The following is a 23,685-nucleotide window of genomic DNA, read 5'->3' as shown; positions in this document are numbered from 1 at the left end:
TGGGCCAGTACATAGTCAAGCATGAATTCTCTGGGGTAGACAATAACCTAACAGGGAAAAAAAAAAAGGAAATGGTGTCCATGTGGCAGGTGGATGTCTGTGTGTGTTTATGTTTATTCCTTCACACTGGATAATGAAATTGCTGTCTAGATTTGTAAGATGACAGAAGGAAACCCTTCAGAGGCTTTTGCATTTTGTACCTTCTGTTGGTCTACCACGAAAGAATAGCTACAAGAGTATTTTATAAGCAAAGGCCTACAATCCCCTTCCTTCTTTCCGTTTTGTCGGAATCATAGCACAAACTATTCAGTTTTAAAAAGCAAAGCTGTTCAAGAATACGACTGCTAATGGAGCACTTGAAAGCCCTCCTTGTTTTGACAAGCCAGGTTCAAATAGAATTTGTGGGCAAAGAGCGCGGTTTGTTTTTATCTGCATCCAGACACCTTATCCCAGGCAAAGTTTTGTGCATGATTTTTTTAGAAAGAAATGCTGTCTAGAGTTTTGACAGTGTTCTCGGCTGATAATCCTTAACCAATTAAAGAGGACCCACCGGAGACCTTGTTCATAAAAGATTTACAGAGAAGTCACAGTGTAGCTGAATTCAAAACGAAGAGTGTGAAGATAAGTGAGCATTTCTGAATAATAACCTATTCAGTAAAAGACAAAACATATCACCTCAAAATACAGTGGAACAGCATTTAAAAGGATATCTTGGGAGACATTTCACTCCCCTAACAACTCTTTAGAATAAACAGATTTATTCAGGGTTACTTTGAAAGACTGAAAACTCTTAATAGGTAAACAGTCGCCCTGTTTTGAGACAACACTCCAGGGGTATGCACATCTTGCCCCCAAGCAACAGCATCACCTTGATAACCTGAAAAGCAGAAATGTTAGCTTGATTGTTTCTAGCTGAACTGACGCTAGGAGAGGAAGACGCCCGCCCGTGTGTTTATTTCTAAGGGATATTGCATATCAAATCCTGGATTAATTCCATTTGCTGCCACTGATAGCTACTAGTTCTTAGTATATGATCTTACTTTTGTCAGATTTGATCATTTATGTTTATTTTCTTAAGTTGGGGGCAATGGCAGTAGAAGTGAGGTCTATGACAGGAATTGAGATCCGTAGAATCACAGAATATTGGTTCTGCAGGAGAGAGCAGGCAAGGGAGGAGAATTAAAAGATACTCATTCCTATTGTATGCCAGGCACTGTGGTACGTGCTTCACAATTTATAAACAGTACATATATTAAGAGACCCAATATGACAGATGTGAAAAAGGTTCAGACGAGTCAAGGAATTTCTCCAATGGCACATAGATAATGTGGTGGCAGAAAAAAATTCCAGTTTAGGGCTACCAAATGCCAGTGTGTGTTCTTTCTGATTCACCAGGCTGGCTCCTCTGGAAGGAGACTTGGCGCCCTCTGGCTCAGTGCTGCTAAATCCCAGTCATACGTGTCAGTGAGGGTCTTGTGAAAATGCGGATTCTGCATCATTAGGTCTGGGGTGGGGCCTGAGAACCTGCATTTTTGGTTAGCTCCAAGATCCTGCTGATGGTGTTGGTTTGGGGACTAAAAGTAGCCAGTTTCCCGTTTACCCTCTTGGGTTCTGTTGTGGAAACCCACGGTTCAGAGATGAAGACCCTAAGAACCCAGGGCTGAGTGTGGGCCAGGGTCAGTACCCAAGGGTGAGTTTGGGAGGAAGCCCCCTCCTGTTCTCCAGCAGCCCCCAAAGGAGACCCACATAAAAACAGAAACGCATGTGCTCGCTACACAAACTCGGTTACAAGAAGGGCCTGAGCCTCCGTTCTCCATTGGATTCCTGTCCCTCCTTCTAAGTGGGGTTCCGGAGTCACCTCTGCTAGGAACTGTTGTGTCCTGACTCCAGCTGATGCTCTTTCCAGTGTAGCTCAGATGTAGCCTCTCCAAGTTGCCAACTAAAGAATGTGGCTCACCGTCGGGCTCTACAAGGATTGAGTCATTCACCACTGCAGCTGCTGGCCTTTAACACAACTTGAAAGGAGTTCAGGGTGGAGGTCAGGAATGAGGCCCTCTGTGCTCTGGGAAAACTGGTAGATCAGGCCTTCAGAAAGTTAGATATTTTTAGGAGAAATATTTTACAAACCTGGATTCTTCCCATGCTTAGAAAACCACTAAAACCATTAACTAAGATACCCATTCCTCGTGACCAGCAGCAACCTTCCACCAAGATGAGTTCTGGGTTGCACGCACCCCGTTTACTAAAATCACATATATACTGGCTCCCCGCTTCAGAGCTGAGAGGCTGTCTCCCGGGCTATCGGCCTCAGTAAGACAGTGAATAAACACAGCCTTCACGTAGCACATTTTTTAGGTTTGTTTTTAAGTCGACAGAGGGTAACGTACAAACAAGTCATGGAAAGAAGCCATTACAATTCTTCTAATTCTTCTGATCCTTAACAGGGATCAGAAGCGCAAATGTCTGTGGCTGGGCCAGTAGTGGAAAGGTCTCCACAGGCCTGGCAGGGTGCTAACAAACGTGAACATGTGTGTGCATCCCAAGATGGCAGCCCAAACACAGCTCCCAGGGAGGACGAGGAAGGAGGCGGGACTGGGGGGGATGCAGGATCTGCAAAGGCCTCAACCAACCTTACGGAGACCTCTGAAGCTGGGACTGCCCTGGCAGAGTTGGTTGGTCTCCAAGCCAAACAATTAGAGATTCGAATTAATTCAGAAAGGCTAGTTAGGCCTAAACTCCGCTACAGCCAGTTAGGATGTCACTGCACAGCCCTGTTTGCATCTTCTTTCAGTGACTGTTTTCTCTGAGAACGCTGAGGACCCTCCAGGGGAGGCGTGGGCATGGGGGTGGGGGGCATCTCCATGCAATTGTAGATGATCAGATAACTATGTGTTTCTGCCCTTCCTGCTTTTTATACCCGTGATATCAGGGACTTCCTTTCCCTCCATTTTATAAGTCTGCCATAGGAACTCTAGTTGACTTGTGTAATTTGGCTTCAAAATGCTCCACTGAACAGGGGATTATCTTGTTGGCAATAGACTGCTAGAGAATCTTATTGAATGATATCAACTAATGGTTCTTTTCCAATACCAACATCTGGTTGAATGAGGCAACTGGATAAGCTACATCCACTGAAATGTTTTTATGAAATGAACCAAATCTAGGGGAGGAGGTAGGTATTATCATGCTTTTTGCATATTATTTTAACTGTCAAGGGTATCAGATGATTCAAACAAATTGTCTTACAAGATACATATATTTTAAAAATATTACCCTATGTATAATAACCCTTACTAAATGCCCTTAGAATTGATAGCCACAGCTCAAAATACGGGATTTGTCCTCTGTGCCTCAGAATATCAGAATCATGGATTCGGTGAATTTATCCCCCATATCTGAAATTTTGTGTACAAGTTAAATTTTTAGAAGCCTAGTGTTAGGGACTGAATGTCTGTCTCCCCACTATTTCCAAATTCACCTATTGAAATCCAGTTCCCAATCTGGTGATATTAGGAGGTAGGACCTCTGGAAGGTGATTAGGGTTAGATGAGGTCATAAAGGTGGAGCCCTTCTAAGAGTGAGACGCCCTTATAAGAGTTGTCTGTCTGCCAGGTGAGGACACAACAAGGGGACAGCCATCTGCAAACCAGGAAGAGGCCCTCACCAGGTACGTGACCTGCCAGCATCCTCATCTTGGTCTTCCGGCCTCCAGAACTGTGAGAAATAGATGTTTGTCGTTTAGGCCACCCAGCCTAGGGTTTTTCATTCTAGCAGCCCAAACTAAGACACCTAGTAATTTAAAAAGGACATGGAGTGTTGGACAAAACGTATTTTGTTAAAGCATATAGATACTTGAGATTATCATTTACATGTGATCTAGTTTCTTTAGAATTAGAATATATTGGAGGTTATTGAGCATGATGTCTGATCTAGGATTTGAGAACCTTACAGACTGCTCTTGCTAAAGAAGGAAAAAAAATTAAACAGCAGCTTCTTGAAGAATAGAATTAACTGTAGTGGTTACACCCTTGTTTGGATAAACCTGATTGACAGAGGCAGAGACAAGTGACATGTTCCTGACACTAACTAGTTATTTGGCCTTCTCTCTAAGTTATGAGTCACCTCTCTCTCAGTCACAGCTTACTCAGCTACGAAATACAAAGTTAGACTCAGGGATCTCAAATGTGGATTTCACTTATGAAACTCAGATCCTATGAACCATGTTTTATATAAATAAAGTGAGTTTTAACAAGCTTTGATGTATTTTATATATATATATATATATATATATATATATATATATATATATATAAATTTTAAAATATTCTAGAAGAGAAAGGCTTATCATGGAAGCATCAGTGACCTTATCTCCCATCTCCGCTCCTCATAAGAAATCGCTCAGTGATCTCTCCTGCTGATAAACTCCATATCATTAAGGGGGAGTGATGATTTTGCTTCTCCTCTGATTAATCAAGTTTATATGATAAAGATTCTACTTATGCCTCTCACTGTAGTTAAATCACTATAGTGATACATTTTGTTTCTTGCTTACCTGTAAACATCAACACCTTTGTTTCTTGTTTCATTTCCTGATTTTCCACTTTGTAAGATGAAACTGTTACAAAATATTACAGATATCTCCCCCTCCTTTATGTGAACTTTCTTCCCGTTTCCACCTCCCGCCTTCTATCATTTAAATTTTACTGTTCCGCATGTCTGCAAGTACACAGTCACAGTCTGGTCTTCAACCAGATTAAGTTTTGTGTTGGATTCCAGTACTTGAAGTGATGATTGCAACCTTAACACTAGCTTCTCTAGCTCTGCCCACAAGTTCATTCAAGGTGCGTTTGTGTGTGTGTGTTGTGGAAGAGCTAAAGCTTAAACCATTTTTCTAATAGTTGAAAATCATTAACAGTGCTTACCTTGTTCTATTGATATAGTTATGTGGGGATTCAGTGAAATAGGAAGCAGACGTGCTGCTTAAGGCATTTGGGCAGTGATTCTGCTTTTTACCACATTCAGAGATGTGGCATTTCTTCCTAAATGGTAATATAAATCCTGAATCTGAAAGGGCTTCAGCAGAGAACAAAATTAAGCTTCTCGCATCAGACACAATCTTATTTTGTGTGGAGAGTGCCACTGGCAGCTGCCTGCCCGTTAGGGATGAAAGGAAGTGGCATCAGTCACCCACCTGAGCTCAACTTCTAGATCCTTGACAAAATCAGTCGAGAACTTGGAGGGCACAAAGTGTATGGTCTCTTTTTTCACCTACCCATAGCCTATCTGAAGGCTCCAATTATTATAACCTGTAGAGCCAGGAAATATTCTCTATGTATTATGATTCTCCCAGGTATTTTTTCTCCTGAAGTTTTTCTTTCTCTTAATTTCCTCCCTCCCTCTCTCCCTCTCCCTCTCTTCCACACCCTTCCTTCTTTCTTCTCCACCTGCTTCTCTCTCTCTCTCTTCTTTCACTTTCTCCTCCTTCTCTCCCCTCCTCCTCTCTTGCTTTTTATCTCACTTTTTCTAATCAACTTTATTCTAGCCTCATATTTTTTTTCAAATGCAGTCAGCATGCCAGGCCTGATGTACAACTACCGTCACTAAGCTCTCAAACTGGGAGCTGTTGTTTCCTTGGACCCACATCTCCCTCCCAAATGTTATGCTCACTCTGTTGGAGAATATCCTGAAGTAACTTCGTAAGACAGGATGGGTGGAAAGTAAGCTTTCTGAATCTTACATGTCTATAGAGATCTTTATTTTCACCCTTACTCTTGCTTGATAATTGTTTAATGTTGATCGTTTTAATTTTTCCTGAAAAAAAAAAAAGGAAAGTGTTGGTTGCTTCCTCGTTTTCCAGCATCCAGTGTTTTGTAGATGAAAGGTCTGGCACTAGTCTGATTCTCATTCCCTGTATGTCAACATGTTCCTTCTATTTGGGAGCGTTTAGAAACTTATCCAACAGTTTAGAAACTTCACAATGTCTGAACATGTGTCTTTTTTTATTTCTCTCTGAAGCAAAATCAGTGAACACTTTAAACTGTGGGAAATGTATCTATTTATATTGAGAAATTCATTTGCCCTATTTTTTTTTTAATCTTTTTTGTTGAAGATTTTCTTTCCTCTACCTTGCTCCTTTTTCATACTATCCTGTTCTTGTTTGAAGGATATTATATTTTAAAATCTCACTGAAAATACTTCTTGCACTTTCTCTTTTACTGTTGTCTTGTGTCCCCAAGTTATTTCTCTTTCCTCCTGCTTCATTCTGGGATGTATGAGTCCTCCTACATTAAGAAAATGGCTTTCATTTTGTAGACTTTTTTCAACTATCCAGCAATCCTAGATTACCATCTAATGTTTAAGAATAAGGCAACTGTCAGAAAGTCCAATCTGTGCTCTGTGAACATGGGCAGGGCTTGGCAATTGGCAGTCCTTATGTTAGGATGAGCTAGCTAGGAGCTGATGGTGTTAACCACTGCATGCAGAGTGCCTTGTTTGGGAAAAGGAACTCTTTGAGCTAGCTTCCCTAGCTCCTTCTCCAAGTTTATCCAAAGTGTGCAACCTCTGTGTGTGCGTGCGTGTGGCAGAGAGTAGAGGGGATTCCTATATATATTTTCTTGTTTTTAACTCTATATTTCACTAGTTTACTGTATTATTACTGACATCTGAACTCTCAATCTTCCCAGAGTTGTATGAGCAGATTTTCTTCACCAGTTCTCGGTATAACCTCCTTCACTCTTTTTTGACATTTTTCTTCCATCTTCTGAATTTTCTGGAAGTCTTCCACTGATCCCCTTGCATTCCCTTTGATATTGTGGACTTATTTTATCTTTATTCTTCTTCTTTTTAAATGTAATTTTAGAGCAGTAGAGGGAGAGGAAATAAGCACGTGTTTATCATCTTGACTTGTATTATTATACGTTAGAAGGGTTGTGAGAAGCCATTCTTTGAGTAACAGACAGTGATTAAGAAATAAATTAATCACCCACAAGCAACATTTCACACATAACTAAGTAGGTTCAGGAACACATTTCACTGATGCTGTTCCTGCCTTGTGTTTTTTCCTTGCAGGGAAGATGCAGTGGGAAAAGGAAGGCGAGTGTGTAGGTGTGTACAAATGCCACCTTTGTGGTCCCAGGCAGAGAATAATGGGCACAGGTAACTTCATATTCGCACGTGGTTTTCCAGTAGCAGTACTGAGTAAATGCAGTGAGTCAGGCCAAGGGGCTTGATACGATGCAAATGGTGGCCAGTAAGATACATGATGTATCAGGTACAGTTGCTCAAAATATTATTTAAAGTCTGATTTCTTGCTTCAGGCTACATAACAGCAATGATATTAGCCACCATTTACTGAGCACCTTCTGTGTGGGACCCTGTTCTAAATACTTTAGGCAGATTCCACAACAATCTGGTAAAGTAGGTACTGTTATGATCCACATTCCCATTTTACAGAAAACTTAGGCACAAAGATGAGTTAATTGCTCAAGGGCATACAGCTAGTAAGTGATGGAGCCAGGGTGGGAATTAAGTTCCAGAGTTCCTCTAAGACAGTGTGTGTATGCATACGTGTGTGTGGGTGTGTGTGATATATATGCTACATATCTCAAAACACTTTTGGCCAATGGTATGCTGGTAAACTGTCTTTCTAGGGGGAAAACAAGCCCTAATTAGTAATATTTGCTGACATATGTGGTATAAATACTCCCAACATGGCTGATTTCAGGACATCAACAATTTAACCATTGGCTCCCTGGTTAAAGGGTCTCCAATACAACACTGCTTTAGCATCATAAGAACTCAACTGAGTGAGCTTGGATCGCTTTTATTAACTCTTTGGTTTAATTTTCAATCAGCCTTTATTACCATAAACAGAACAGGAGAGGAAGACAAATGACATTGGTTTTATTTAGGAGTGGAAAGAAGTATTTTGACGTTTATGGTGTTTAAGGATTTTGCACAAGTTAGAGAGAGACAGATTGCTGGCAATTGGTAGGGACCTTGTTTTCCCACATCTACTCTAATACCTGATTTTCTCATATTATTATATGTCACCATCCACATTCCAGAAACCAAATTTTAATTAAAGAGAATACGTGAGCAACCACATCTAATGCACAGCATAGAAAGGTCACAGGTTTAAATCAGTTGCCCAGTTCTTTAGTGCACTGTCCCTGCATTAGAACTATATGACTTCCTGTCCCTTTAACTCAGAAGCAAATAGGTTGACGATGGCAGCTTTAACTTTCCCCATTATATCCATTTTGAATGTGGCAATGACTTCATCCTTCAAATGGCTATGCTTTTCCAAATACTGAAATATGGCACCTCATTACTGGCTGACCCTGGGTTGTATATGAAAAGACTCATCGTATAGCACATGTGGGGCACAAACAATTCACAGATGAACAATTTTTGTAGACCTTGTGATCTCATCTTTTTAACTTCCTAAGACAGGGTTTGAGTATATATTGAGTAACACATAAATAGCATAATACTCAAGAAAACAAGCAAAAAATTTAAATATGCCTTTTTAGAAGCTTTTTTTAAAGGTCTAGGAATCTTTTTGAAAAAACGACCAGTAAAGTGACATAAATAGGTCTTAATCTATTTTCATAATTAGCATCCAATTAAGATACATATTTATGTCATCAGTTTTTAATTCAAATGAAGTTAAACTATTAAGATACTGAGTTCAATTATGTTCTTAGCTCCAAATTCAAATACCAAGCATCAGATGTAATAACACTTTAAAAAGAAGTTCAACAATTAAAAATTATGGGCTTTAAAAGTATATTATAGTCTATGTATGATATCTCAACTAAAAATGCATTATACTTATTGTTTGCCTTTTGAAACCAAAAGGAGTCATCTGAGTGCTGGTAATGGAAACAGACCCTTTTTTTGTTTATGTGTATATCGTGTACATATACATGTCTAACAACTTCAAGTCAGAATTCTATAAATCAGGATCAGCTAAACTTCTCATTTGCTGGGGAGTGACAGGCCATGAAGACTTTCAAATTCATTTCTCTGGTGGTACGTGGCTGCCTAACGTATCAACGGATGGCAAACACACAAAACAGGCATTTCATCTTGATATAAATATACTCCAAGTTTAAATCTGGCTTCTTTCCCTTTGTTCCAAGGCCCCGTATCAGATGTTAGCAAGTCGATGTACCTTGGGGGAACCCACAAGAGTCAGATTTCCCCTTCTGCTCTGTGAGTGTGAGGCTGCGGGACTGTTTCCTTATTAGCTTTCAGGCTGCCATCAGCAGCTACGGAGTCCAGCTTTCAAGTTCCCATTTGTGGAGATTCTGATTGGGTGGGACAGAGCAGAGGGCATTTGTGAAGAGGCTCTCCAGACAGTGATGACACATGACAAGGTGTGAGAACAGGTGACCTAAGGGCATTCTCAAAACTACAGCTTTCTAGCCCTAACTTACAAAGAACATTAAATCTTAAGATGAGTGTAGGAAAAAAACGGAGCAGATATACTAAAGGTGGGGGACAATATTGTACATACAGTTTTATTAATGACTCCTGATGTAAAAGGAAGGTAATGAAGCAAAGATGATCCTGAGAAAGCGCACTTACAGTCCTGTCTAGTCCGCAGACGGCTGACCGGGCACTCAGAAAAAACAAGGCAGACGAAAGACTCACTGCTAATTCAAACCACCAACACGTGCACAAGAGATTAGTAAAACCACAGTACAGATCAAGTTCCCTAAATCATTTTCAGAAGAAATTATCAATACTAAATATTTGTAGCTAAAAGGTCAGAGATTTTTTTGGTGGCTAAAAACCTTCACACGTTGAGAGCGCACCAACAGAGGAAGAAGCCCAAGAAAATCAACACAGTTGCTCGTCAGAAGATGGCCCACATTTTCTAATACGTGCTAAGCAAAACGCACCTTTATGATTAACAGCATTCTTTCCTCTTCAAGCTAGAAGAGAGCATTATGTACAACTGATAATCAGCGATAAGAGACATATTACTCTAAGGTACTGAGATTCAGTCAGGACTTATGCTGTGACTTGTTGTTACCTTTTTCTTTGGGTCTAAAATCCTTGGCTACTCTAATTATTTTAAGTATCCAAATATAGATTATTTCTTGTGGCTTTACTATATCACTTTACTGTATCATTTATTTATGGAAATAAATCCCCAAAGTAGCAATTTCTTGAAACACTGAGCAGAAATCCAAATATCACTCAAAATTTAAACATACACAAAATACATACACACAGATATTTTCAGGGGATATACAAAGCTTAAATAAAAACAGATAAGAAAAGTTTTTCAGATATAGAAAGTGAAAATGCTCTTTTAGCATAAAATTTTTGTGCTTATTTTCCACAAAGAATTTTAGAATACATGAGGCATGTTATACGATGACAGTGAGCAGCCTTTTCAGCCTCTGTTTCTTTCTTCTTTAAATAGAGATGTGGACAGAAAAGATGGATTAGATGCAGTCTACTTTCTCCTCAGCTGGCTCACTTTTTAGAGGATTGTAAACCATGAAATGAAACTGAGTAAATGTTGAAAGTTTATTGCAGGCAGCACCTGGGGCCAAGAAGAGAAAAAGTTGTTTGGTTAAATATAGAATGCACATGTCATTTACAACCAACACAGACATTGCTTCCCCACCTCCACACTGGCTGTTGTGTACCTGCTGTCCAGTCGGGCCACACGGAAGTGGGCTGTGTGTCCACCTTAGTGCAGACTAGCTGACAGTCCATGAGGGGAAAGAAAGGCAGTGGGAAAGCCATCTCTTTGAACCTCAGAATATAGGCTGATTTTTTGCTCCTATACATATGCAGTCATTGCTACTGTTATTTTAATGTTTTCATATCCTTCTCGTAGAAGAAGAAAATTTTCAGGCACACACTAACAACTGTATTTCCCTAGTGACTAGGCCATTCCCTTCATCCATCCATAATCCTCCCCTCCCCAGGCACCCTGCTCTTTTCTATGCTTCTACATGGGTAGAAAGTGAGCCTTGTTTTGTCAAGATGCTCTCTGTCAGACAACAGTGATTTCTTCACCTGCTCAGACACCTGGAGGGAGCCCTTCTAATGCCATTACTTTAAATATAAGGGGCTGGTCAATTTTAAATTCATCTACAATTATATAATTATCATTTTTACATCCTGTTAAATCTAACTTTGAGCCTTCTAAGGTTTATTTCCTAAGAGGGAATCAATGAAACTGATTTATTTTAGACACAAAGCCTCCCCACCCATAACTTACATCGACTTTTGTATTTTAGTACTTAAAAAAGAGTATGGAATTCCTCAGGCAAGTTTTTCAGATACCAAACTGTGGGAAGTAAAAGATCAAAGCACAGTAATAAGCGGTCTAACCTAATGAGCTGTATTGATCACTAGGCCGTGCATCTTCCCCGTCTGAAACCTCACCAATGAGGAGCAGCACTGGTTGATCTTGAAATGCTTTGAAACTGTGATGGGCTCATATGGAAAGTAAATGAAGCAAAGGACATGCCTCAAATACAGTGCGAAAATGATTCTGCTAACGCCTTTAGTTTACTAATTAGTAATACATTCTGTACCGGGGAGCCCTGAGATCTAAATGACTGAGACCTTTAAATAATGAACAGAGAAGTGGGGAAGACCGTTTATCCCTACGTACTTCTAATGAATAAAAACATCTGACTACATTAGCCCAACTCAGCATGTACTTGAGCCGAAGCTAAACTTTCCTTAGGACGGACGTCAAGGGAAAACCGAACAGCCAAAGACTGGATCCTAACCACCGCAGTCAACAGAGGAGACTTTCAGGTACACTTCTAACACTCTGGGGGTCTTGACACGACAATTAACATTTATGCATTGCCTACTCAATACAGTCCCTGTTTCTATCACAGAGGATTAAAGCACCCAACAGCGTTTTAAAGTCTCTGTCCTCGTCAACATTTGCAGGTTCACATAAATATGAATTTCAGATAAAACTCACCGTAACTTCCAGTCACGTTAGCACATACCACAGCCCCAAAGAAGTTGGGGAAATACTTCTGGATTCTTGAAATCACTTTCTGGCATGCTGTGGTGGGATCTTCTCCTCTTCTCATGTATTCTACAGCTTGGTAGCTGATTTCAACAGAGGCAGAACTTTAGTATCACAGAATAAACTAACTCCAGATTTGGTTACTTGAGGTTAGACATCTAAAACCATCAAAATTGTCACATTTGACAAAATACAGTGCATGTAAGTGAAGAGAGGTCTGTAACTCCTGTGAAAGTATCAACAGGAAAGGCAGTAAACCTTGATACCATGTCTACCTTTTCAACTAATCCACCCACTCATTTCAGATAAGGACTTTTATTTTTGGCTTCAGCTGAATAACTGTTACTTAGTAAAAACAGCCTGAAGTCATGAAGTATAGAGGTTATATTTAAGTAAGAAATGGGGCTACAGTCAATGGGGGAAAATACTAGGCATGCGCAAAACATCTAGTTGCAAGGATTCTCTCTCAGTAATTAATTGTACACAGCGACTGCATTTTCTACTTTTATCATCAATTATCGCGGTCCCTTTACGTAAATTATTTAAATAGATCCAAGCATTCTCATCTGTGAAGCGGAGTGAGCACTGTTACTCTGTTTCAGAGGACTATGGTTGCTTCATTTGAATGATTAGAATCGTCAAAGGGATGGTGCCAAGAGTTGGTAAGCAGGCTTTCTGAAAAGCTCTTGTACACACAAATGCGGATCACATGGCACAGACAATTATTTTCTCTCTTGAGGGACAATCTCTCTAAGATCTCTGAAGTCACAGATGTAGGAGGGCGCACCTTGGGAGGAAGCGCATCAGTATGTCGCCGTCCCCGGTGGCTGCTGCAGCCCCTGCAGTGTCGTCGGCGTAGGCCCCAGATCCAGGTATTGGCGAGTCTCCTATTCGACTTTGGGAGGGCACAGCATGGTCATTCAGGACAGGAAGTCAAGTGCAGAAAATTCTTTTAGGAGACGTTTCTACTTAGTCACTGACTATTGTTTCAAGTAAATTCTTCATCAGAATACAGAGAATAGACTTTCCTTAGTTTTTCCACTTAGGTTTTCATAAACCCACATTCATTCATTACATGAGAATCACACAGCAGCCCATCATTCGTGGCGGGATGGCACAGGTTCACGGTGACTGTTCCACCATCGCCATCCTTTATCATCTCATTTCTGGATTATCTCAGCAGGTTCCAACTGGTTTTCCTCACCTACAATCTATTCCTGCTGTCTAGGTCAGGTGCCAACATTTTACTCAAGTTTTTCCTTGTAATAAACCTTCCATGCTTTTCTACTACTTTGAAATAAAATCCAGAAATCCTTAAAGACCCCCTGAAATCTGGCTCTGGTCTCCTCCCCTGCACCCGACAGATGTGCGGTTTTGTTTCTGGCCATTGGGAGCCCTGAGCCTGTGCTACTTTGGATCTGCCAGTGCCTTGGCCTGGATGTCCCTGGTCCCTCTCTCAGGGTCAGGGTCAGCTCCCAGCCCCTCTCTCCAGGCCCCCCTGATGGCCCCAGCTTAATCTGATCACACCACCATCCCTAAACTCTGCAGCCCTGGCTGAGACACCTTCTCCTTTGCACTTAGCAGCTACTAATTTATTTTCTTTCACAATAATCTTAGCTGTGAGAGTAGGGTTGTGCTTTGTGTTTTGCATCCCCCATAGCACCTAGGACATACTGGTTGATACTCAGTACATATTTTCGAGATCTGGTCTTTTAGAAACACTAACCCAGGTATTTTGAATTTTATACCATTTGTAGATGTACCAGCAGCAATATTTCCCATCTTATGGATGACAACCATGCCTAGAAATTAAAAAAAAAAAATCATTGTAGGTATCAACTCTAAAGTGTACCTCAAATATAACCAAATAATTGAGCAGTTGGTAATATAAATATCCTCTTCCATTATTTTCAGGTAGAAGACAATAGGGATCTTGGGAATATTGAAAATTACACCAGTGGTAAAATCTGTGTTTTTTAATGACCTCGTTTCACAGCATCATTTTGTAGACACCCCATATCCTCACTTCAAATTGCTCACTTTTCAGTGCTTTTTCAAAGGTAATGCCAAAGAGAATCACGGCTATAGACTAATGGAAATGTTCAACATTACAGGAAATGACTGGAAAGATCATTTGAATGTGGCAAACATAACATTACTAAAGAACTAAATATCAAAGATTTTAAAATCCCCAAGTGAATAGTCATCAGATTTATGTATAAAGTAAATTTACCAAAATGTATACAGATGATATGAAAAGAGTGTGTGTGTGTGTGTGTGTGTGTGTGTGTGTTTTCTTAATTGCCACTTAATCAAAATCACCTTCCGGTACATGATTAAGGATAAAGAAGTTAAGAACTACAGGAGGGCAATTAAAACTAGCTGAACTTTAACCATAAAAACGGTATAGAAGGCAAATTACCAATAGTATCATGACCGTAGCTACCTCCTGTTTCTTTGTCAGTAGAACCATCTCGCTCTAAGATACTAGGTGGTTTGTAGGGTCCACAGTATTTTGAAGCATCTGGTATAACATTCTGTAAACGAGATTTAAGTTTTATTTTTTAGAAAGGGTGATTTTAGAAACCAGCATGTAGTTATGTACAATCGCTAAACATTAGCAAGAAACCAAAAGGACATCGGGTAACTGAAAGATAAGAAAGAATTAAAAGCCAAAGGTTAGCGAAGTCTTATGTGGACAGATGGATATAATTTTACTAAATACCTAGTCTGGTCTCAGAATTATATAATACGGAAGAGACATTTATATTATCTGGAAAAGATCCCCAGTTTTTCTCTATATATGCCAAAAATTCTCAGCACAATGGCAAATATAAATGAAGATTTTTAGATTAGATTTTTTTTTAGATTTCTCAAAGAAATCAGGTACAGAACATGACTTTTAAATTTTAGAATTTGTTCCCTGACCTAAGAAGAGCTACTCTGAAATTTAAAGCAAAATCTATTTTAAAATCTTCTGTTTTTCAAAGCTAGGTACATGTGAACATATCCTAAGCTGTACTCTCAGATTCTTTTATGAATCTTAAAGGCTCAGGAAAATAATCCAAATTCATAAGTTCAGGTTGTGGATATGGATTAGTATTAAAGCAAGAAACCTACAACTCATGTCTTGTTCATTTGCGCACCAGGTGCCTCCCATGACTTGGTTTCATGCAGTGGCCTCTTTCAAGTGACTCCCTGGTTACTCAGAGGTAACTAGGATTTGGCGAAGAAACAGGTAAAAGACTAACACGCTCCACAGCAGGATTCTGGGTAGCAAAGACAAACCGATTTAGGCTCAAAGTCCCATTGACTTAAAGATAAATTACCTTCCTGGTAACATACTAGACACCTAATAGTATAAATCCCCAAGTTAAAAAAAGGCAAGACACTGGGTATACTTCACATAGATAAAATATAAGAAATATTTTAGACTAATGGTTTCCAAACTTTGTTTTCTTAATACATGGAACCTTTTGTTACAAGGAAACACAGCAGAGCAGTTCTGAGTGAGGCAGCCCTTCTCCCACAGCAGAACCTTCACAGCTTGAAACCGCTGCCAGGGGCCGGGAGTTGCCCACTCAGGACGTGGATCGGATGCAGCTGGGGAGCTTTTGAGACCATCCTGTGCCCAGAACTGGCATCAATCGCTGGTTCTGAAGTGCAACCAGGGTGCTGATTAGCACTGTAGGCAACAGGTGGATGACTGAGAGTGGGAGGGATGTCACGTAGTATTTTCAGATAACTTAACTTTAAAAAATCATGCATACGTACCCTCCAGTAATTTGGCTGGCAATTCCAGGCCAGCCAATCTGAATGAAGAGCACACGAAGCATTGGTAGATAAATCCTCGTTGATAAACCCCATGCTTTCGGCAAACTTGGTGGCTGGAGATGAGGAAGAAAAATGCAAATGGGTTAAGTGTTATCTTTTAAACAAAATGTATGCACAGGAAGTGCTGGGGGTCAGCTGTCTCGTACGTGGAGCGCAGCCATCCTGGGGGTAAACACAGACGGTCAAGGGAGTATTCACACGTGAAGAGTGTTATGGGCATCAGTTTCTGGATCTCGACTTCCCTACGTCCTTCCTGACCCTGATCTGCTGAGACCCTTGTGGGCGGTGTGATGACAGCTCTCCTCTCCCACCTTCCCTCCAGAATCTCCCTGCTTCTGCTTCACAAAAGGAAAGGGCCACCTCGGAACAACCGCGACTCTAACTGGGGTGCGATGCCCAGAGCGTAAAACAACATTGAGACACCAAATAAAGTCACCACTGGATTCCATGAAAGACTGACAGCTCCTGTGTTTGTCAGGTAGTTTTCCATTCTGTTTCAACAAAATTGAAGGGTGCCTACTGGAATTGTGAGCTAATACGTGGTTAAGAATGATCTTTTTGAATACAGATCACGGTATGGTTCTGGGTATATACTTTGGGAGGTGTTCAAGGAAGTGCCATTGCCATAGCAAAACTCCATCCGTTCCCATCTTCTGTTATCTTATGCACCTTGGGTCTTACACCCATAAAAATGTAATACAAGAAGAGAAATAATGCTGAATCCTGTTTCCCTCCAGCAATTACTCATTTATTAATAATAAACTGATTTCTAAAAATCCTATTTTAAAAATGAAGAAAGTACAATTTAGAGGTTAAGTAACTTATCCAAAGTTAAATAGATATTAAGTAAAACAGCTTGAATTTGAACTTAGGTCTGCTTTTATCCACTATTTTATACTGAGTCCTTTTTTCACAGTGAAGACAATAGACACAAGCCTACATAAAAATTGAGTACAGTTAAAATATACCTGACTCTCCTGCTAACAGTGTGTGTGTCGTGTGTTCCAGTACTTTTCGTGCTACACCGATGGCGTTTTTAATTCGTCTAAGATCTCCCACTGCTCCTACGTTCATGGTAGTACTGCAAGAAAAAAGTGCAGTAAGATCTTTTAAGGTATTTTTATAGGTTCACAAATTTTTTAAAAATTGCTTTACTTCAAGCTAGTGTTTTGTAGGATAAACTCCACTGTCTTAACGTAGACGTGACGGCACATCCATGAAGTTCATACAAATTCCCACATTCAGACATATTAAGGAACAGAGACTCTATTACCCCTATGTTCCCAGAGCACTAAAATTCTCAGTTTCCCATGGCTCGTTTTAAATATGGCTTTTGAAAGGGGTTTTAAGGCTTCAGGTCAGGCAACCCACGGCGTTTGTGGTTGGTGGGCAAATGATGGTTTACCGGGTCAGAGACGTATTTCTGTACCTTAGGGCTCTCCCTGTTCTAAGGAGACTACCTACCTCAATGTGATAGTTTTCTACTACGATTATGATTTTCTTTTTTTTTTTCAAAATAAAATTTTTATTGAGGTATAGTTCATTTACAATGTTGTGTTAGTTTCAGGTGTCCAGCAAAGTGAACCAGTTCTATATATGTATATATTCTTTTTCAGATTCTTTTCCATTATAGGTTATTATAAGATATTGAGTATAGTTTCCTGCGTTATACAGTGGGTCCTTGTCGTTTACCTATTTTATATATAGTAGTATGTAAATGTTAATCCCAACCTCCTAATTTATCCCTCCTGTACCTTTCCCCTTTGGTAACCATAAGTTTGTTTTCTCTGTCTCTGGGTCTAGTTCTGTTTTGTAAATATGTTCATTTGTATCGTTTTTTTTAGATACCACAAATAAGTGATATCATACGATATTTGTCTTTTTCTGTCTGACTTACTTCACTTGGTATGATGATCTCTAGGTCCCTCCACGTTGCTGCATGACTTTCTTTTAATTGAGGAGTAAAAGCCTTGTGTTTGGAAAGGCCAAGTACAATATGCTAGGGCTTTTGACCTGCATCAAAACTTATATATTGTGGGGGGAGGGGTAAATTGGGAGATTGGGATTGACATATAACACACTACTATATCTAAAACAGATAAACATCAAGGACCTACTGTACAGCACAGGGAACTACTCAGTACTCTGTAATGACCTACATGGAAAAGAACCTAAAAAAAGAGTGGATATATGTATCCACTGGATATCCAGTGGATATATGTGTATAACAGATTCACTCTGCTGTACACCTGAAACTAACACAACATTGTAAATCAACTCCACCCCAATAAAAATTTTAAAAACACACATATATTCGTCCATCTTGCTCTCAGTAGAAGACTAGTCAGCCATACATGTCACTCAACCTGCAGCGGAGGTGCAGAGAGCACTAAGGCTTTTCAGGGCGCTCCTACCCGTCCATGATCATGGCATCCAGGGTGGTCTCTCCAGACTCGTCAGGGCTGCCGCCAAAGCCCACGGTGCCGTCACACTGCTCCTGTTCACACGCCGCACAGCCGCTCTCAACTGCGTCCAGCGCAGACCCTCCAGATGCTAACGTCCTCCATGCTGGCAATCAAATCCCAAGAGTGCTTGTGTAGACATGCATTTTTTTTTCAATGCCAAAGGCAACAAACCAAAAACAGCCTGAAAACTCCTATTTTTAAAACTGTTTGCACATTTGCTCCAAGTTAAACTGAAATTTTCGTCTATCAAGTGCTGCAAAGCAGTCAGTGATATAGACAGAATTACATAACACAACCCTTTACCGTGAAGAATTCAGACTTTGGCTGATGCAAAGTGAGGGTTTTTCACTTATTTTTCACTTACTAATAATAGCTGTTTCTACTGTGTGTGTGTGTGAGAAAAGAAGTATTCTCTCCTTCAGTTTTATAAGTTACAATTGAAGCTACTAAAAGGCAAACTGAAAATTCATGAAATCATAGCCCCGTACATTTCTCCTGCATCATCAGATTATTAAAAATATACCAGCAAGTCTCCATAACAACAAAATAACAGCAAATAATTACAACGTGGGCTTCACGTGGATAATTCATTTAATCTTTCAGGTACTGTACAATTACTATCCTTATTTTAAAGAGGAAGAAACAGACCCAGAGAGGTTATTTGTTCAAGGTCACACAGCTAGTCGACAGCAGCGTCAGGATTCAAAAGTAACCATTTTGGTTCCAGGGGCTATGCTTTTAACACTAAACTATGTTCTCCAGAGCCCCAAACATGGAATGGGCGGGGGGGGGGGGGGAAGGTGTTCAATAGTCAATTTCTTTACTAATAAAAATAGAATTCCTTGACGAGTTAATGACACTATTGGTAAATAATAAGCATTACCACTGAAAGAACAGGCTTGAAAGTATATTTAGAGAAGTTCCCCCCCTTCTGAATTCAGACAACATACACAGAATTGTTCCCAGTGCAGGGCCCTGAACTTTCTTTTCTGTCTCATTATCGCTGGGAATTTCTTTCTCACAGCCTGTTTCCTCATTTTTTCTCTGAATCATATGCACTGCCTATAACATACAAACTTAACTCCATCAAATTCTAAAGCTAATTCAGCCCCAGAAAATCATATTAGCAGCCTCAAATGGGGGAGAAGGGGTCCGAAACCACTCCTAGGGTAGTATGTCTTAACTGAATGAAACAAGTACGATAAGAAAATGACAAGGTAATGGTATGTTCAGGATGATATCAAAGCACGCAAGCCTGGCACCTGACTCAGACTGGGTTTGAGGACAGTAAATGAGGGAAGGCTTCCTGGAAGAGGTAATATCTTAGTTTGGTAGTTCTCAATCCTGACTGCAAATCAACATCACTTAGGCAGCTTTAAAAAAAAAAAAAACAAAAACTTTGGTTCCAGCAATGAAAGGAAAACCTCAGGAGGTAGGGCCCAGGCACGGGTCCTTCTGAGAAGCTCTGAGGATGATCCTAACGTATAACCAAGGTTGGAACTCCTTTTCCAGGTGGCAAATAGAGCGCGTCAGCATGCAGCAACAAAAAGTACACGTAAAGCGAGCATGCTTTGTTGGGGAACTTAGTCGTCGGCGAAGCCTAAGTGGAGGGTACTGGGGAGATGTGACGGGCTCCAAAGGTGAGGTGGAGAGGCAGGAAAGGGCTGGAGGTCACGCAAAAGCCGGCGTAGGAGCCACTGGAGGAAGCGTCTGAGCAGAAAGGCCGTAACTGCTCCGGGTCGGCAGCAGGGTGGAAAATGCAGTGACTCGGGGCTGCAGAGAGGGAGTCACAAGAAACGCTGAGGATCTAAAATGCAGCAGTGGCGGGGAGTAGGGTCCAGTGCCCGAGGCGCCGCGGCTGCGGGAAAGGACGCAGGGGAGGCTGCGGAAGGCCCGCCTCCCGGCTCCCAGCAGCTCGGTGCGGTCGGCGGCGGCCCGCCCCACCCGCGAGGTCTGGCAGCGCAGCCCCCGGCCCCGCACCTGCTACGGCTGCATTCCTGAAAGGCCAAGTGTTGAGGATCAGGGGCAGAGGGCCGGAGCTGCACACCGGGGCCCGGCAGAGCAGCAGCAGCGAAAGCAGCAGCAGCCGGTGGCTCGGCTTCCGCGCCATGGCCACGCGCCGCCGCCAAAAATAACCCCGACGAAGCCCGCGGCCGCCCGGCCCCCGTACTTCCTCGGCTGGGGAACCCGGAACTCGCGGTCCCGGAGCCCCGCCCACCTTCCCGCTCCGCCCGCTCCCTTGGGGCGCGGTCCGGGCGCCTCAACTCTCGCGAGACCTGGCCTCCTCCTGGGGACCGCGGGAGGTGTTCGTGCCCCTTGGGCTCCGGGGGTCCGCGCTACCGGCTACCGTCCTTCTTAAGTCTACGGAGATTTTTTTTTTTTTTGCTACTCAACCGAAAGTTAGTATGAAATTGCTCGGCCTTGGCTTACACGACCCTGGGAGCTTTCAAGTTTGATTTTAACGTGTTAGCCTCTTATTAAAAGTTGAAGTCGCTAAGTTTGCGAAGCTCACAGTGTGCTCCGTGGGGTGCCTGGCCGCAGAGATCCGGGATGGTTTTTGAGGGTAGGTGAGGCGGCCTGGCTTACAGCCAAGCTTCTTTTAGCTTTCTCCCACCCTACCTAAAGTCGTCTTTCCTCTACAGCTTTTTGTAGGACATCCTCTGGTTTTGCATCTCTGAGCTGAAAGAAATGGAGACCCTGGCGAAGCAGAAATCAGCCTTCTCCCCAGCTCAGGGAAGTGTACCTTCCCGCGCCTCCGGGGCACGAAGCTTCCTCTGTGCCTTTCTGAATGTGTTTTACCTTACGCCTGGTACCATTAAGTGCTTAATAAATGTTTGAATAAAGGGGGAACGGAGACTTTACCTTGTTGAAAGGTGAACTGAAGCGTATTAAAGGTTCTGGGAACTATTTTTTAAGTAGACATACCATAAAACAATGATTGTTGAAAAGTGCGTTTATAACCTTTTACTTATGTCTATTTAATTTGCTTGTTCTTAACAATTAGATTTACTCTTGGAAATTTCACGAGACATTAAACAGCTAATCATCATTTTAAGTTATCTTTCTTGCTGACAAATTCTGCAACAGAGATAACGAGCTTATTTGACTCTGTAAGCCGAGGTAGAATAAAAGTACTATATTTAATGCTGAGAGCTCCAAAGACTTGCCTCTTCTAATTAAGTGACAAACTTAAATTAGGTTTTGTTTACCAAAGATTAGCCTAGATCATGTGAAATTGAAAAACATTTGGGTTAGTTTCTATATTTCTGAGTATACTTGAATTATTTAATGTTTGTCTTTAAGCCAATTAAAATAGAGCTGTTTACAAAATTAATTGTGACAATACTATTGGGAGGTTGAAAAAAATCACATCTATAACATACCTAGACATTATAAACATATAGACAGGTACAAACAGAGATCTTATAGCTTTCATTTTAAGATTTTAGCCATAAGACAGGTATGATAATGCAAACTCACCAGTTTATAAAAGAACATTGGATCCAAATTGTGTTCCTGGCAGATAGAATATGTTTACCTGTTCAGATAGCTTTTAACTAATCTTTATGAAAGAGATTTCTAAGATTTTTCTTAGGCCTGGATTTCAAAATATCCTCCCCCCACCCCACCCCCGCTTCTGATAAGAATTACCTTGGTTTCTAGAGAAGACCAGGTAGAAGAGTTACGTCTCAAAAGGCACAGAGAAAGAATGCAGGTTCCCCCAAGGACTCTTGTTCTTTAAGTCCAGATCATTTACAAAGTCTTCAAGTCTTTTGACATCTCATTGGGGAGGTTTGGGGATTGGTGGGAAAAAAAAAAAAAAAAAAGGATGAGTGTGCTTTGAATTGTTTCTAGAGCTGCATTTCTGTTCCTGTAAAGACTTGATTTGTAATACAAGTTAGATGTTTTTAATTCCGTAAATAATTGGGTTGCAACCTGAATGATATTAAGAGACTGACCCACTCATCCAACTACTTACCCTCAATTTGCTTCTTTATATCAGGGAGAAGATCTTCCACTAAGATGAAAATCAAAAGATTTCTATGTTTCAGATTTTAGAGTTCTGTGTCTTTGGAATGTTTTAGTAAATCCTTTCACAAAGGCTTCAGAATGTTTTTCTTTCCCTCTGGGTACATAGTTTCATTTTAGTTTAAAGAAGACCTAAAAAAAAGTTGCTCTCAGGCTCTAAGTATCAGCTTCCAGTTTGGCCAACTTATGACTGTAGAGCTACTTTAATAAAAGGAAAAAAAATCCTTTCAAATTATCTTGTCAGGTATCAGCTGGGACAGAGAGTAGATTCCTGGCAGTATTGAACAAGCCCCTGGATGCAGAGGTATCCCCCAAAAGGGTACAAAAGATCCTACTCTCCCAAGATCCAGAGTCACCCCCAAAAACAAAGGAAAGACTCAGTTCCCCCCAAGAGCTGGCAACAGTCAATATGACCCAAGCCTCAGATGGGATGCAGCCCACGTTTCTTCCAGGCCATATTCAGGGGCTTGCAACCTGACAGCTGCCAAGCCAAGTTCTCAGGACACAAGCAAGCAGGCATAGCTGTCCCTGGGAATGAGACAGTCACCACCAGCGGGCACCTAAAAGCTAAGTCAAGAGTCACAATTCAAAGATCTCATTCTCACAACTGTTTTTTCCTGCCCATCTGGGTTTGAAAAGGAAGGCACAGCCTGAAATTGTCCCTTGCTCCTGCAGCAGAGGTCCGGGAGAGCTGACTTTGGTAAGAACCTTTGTTGGCTTCACCAGTTTCCCCGGGATCCCATCTGCAGGCTCTGGAGCAAGTTGGGGTGTCCCAGCGGGTCTCACCCAGGTCCCCAGAAACTGTAGAGGAGAAGAATAATGTTCCATCTACACTCTCTGGTGAGTGCCTATCTGAGACCCCCTTTTTTTTCTAGGGCGCCTCCTAACCGGATACGCTTACCTAGGTGAAAAGTTCTCCACCGTGGCCACTGTAGCTCAGGATTATCCTTGATGAGTTTAACCTGCCTGTTCAGCCTGAAAACGAACTTTGATTCACCTGAGGCTCCCACGGGACCCAGTCCAGCTCAAGTCACTCCCAGTCCGACCCCAGACCCAGTCCGGTTTCTAAGTCGGACCCAGCCTGACTCCGACCAGTTTCTGGACCCAGTACGGACAAAGAAGTGCTCACATGAAGTCTGAAAGCTCAGACTAGGATCCGGGGGACTCGCGCATGACCTCCAGAGCCGGCAGGGAAGCGTGAGCTCAGGGCTCAGCAGGTACCCACGTTTGCTTGCTCTTTGCTCTTGGCCGCGGGGTGTCAGGGGTATATCGTACTTCACTCTCTCTTCTGACACTAGAACTGTTAAAAGATACACTGAGGCATGTTAAATT

At 41.4% G+C, this 23,685-nt stretch overlaps 1 protein-coding gene and 1 long non-coding RNA gene across 3 annotated transcripts in view; one reads left to right on the top strand and one right to left on the bottom strand.

The window, feature by feature from the left end:
* The first annotated feature begins 2,440 nt into the window (after positions 1-2,440).
* The window catches only part of LOC149744415 (uncharacterized), a 302,003-nt gene continuing 280,758 nt past the window's right edge, over positions 2,441-23,685 (top strand). The window contains exons 1-3 of the long non-coding RNA XR_016391067.1: positions 2,441-3,667; positions 7,069-20,887; positions 20,967-23,570. This is a non-coding gene — a long non-coding RNA (uncharacterized LOC149744415). The remainder of the gene's footprint in view (positions 3,668-7,068; positions 20,888-20,966; positions 23,571-23,685) is intronic.
* AGA (aspartylglucosaminidase) lies at positions 9,502-20,531 on the bottom strand. Of its 2 annotated transcripts, none has more exons than XM_022570803.3 (9): positions 20,305-20,531; positions 18,274-18,427; positions 16,828-16,940; positions 15,800-15,912; positions 14,472-14,562; positions 13,752-13,827; positions 12,813-12,920; positions 11,975-12,108; positions 9,502-10,564 (listed from the first exon to the last, which is right to left on the bottom strand). In XM_022570803.3, the coding sequence occupies exons 1-9, from the start codon at positions 20,432-20,434 to the stop codon at positions 10,464-10,466; spliced, it is 1,020 nt and encodes a 339-aa protein (XP_022426511.1). In that variant the 5' UTR covers positions 20,435-20,531; the 3' UTR covers positions 9,502-10,463. The 2 variants fall into 2 exon arrangements, with proteins under 2 accessions (XP_022426511.1, XP_022426510.1); XM_022570802.3 differs by having other exon boundaries at positions 14,448-14,562; positions 20,305-20,530.

Source organism: Delphinapterus leucas, chromosome 21 (assembly GCF_059928025.1).
Source record: "Delphinapterus leucas isolate spDelLeu-1000000601 "Yukka" chromosome 21, BTC_Dleu_Yukka2, whole genome shotgun sequence".
Classification (NCBI taxonomy): Eukaryota; Metazoa; Chordata; class Mammalia; order Artiodactyla; family Monodontidae; genus Delphinapterus; species Delphinapterus leucas.
The sequence above is the reverse complement of the archived record's forward strand: the minus strand, read 5'-3'. Positions and strand labels throughout refer to the sequence as shown.

What these genes read in the sequence shown, in the direction of transcription:
- AGA (XM_022570802.3), bottom strand. Translation starts at nt 20,434, where the DNA reads ATGGCGCGGAAGCCGAGCCACCGGCTGCTGCTGCTTTCGCTGCTGCTG. An exon ending in GATGCCATGATCATGGACGG is followed by an intron (nt 16,941 to 18,273) that starts GTAGGAGCGCCC and finishes TTTTTCTTGCAG; the next exon opens with TACTACCATGAACGTAGGAG. An exon ending in ACTGTTAGCAGGAGAGTCAG is followed by an intron (nt 15,913 to 16,827) that starts GTATATTTTAAC and finishes CCTCATCTCCAG; the next exon opens with CCACCAAGTTTGCCGAAAGC.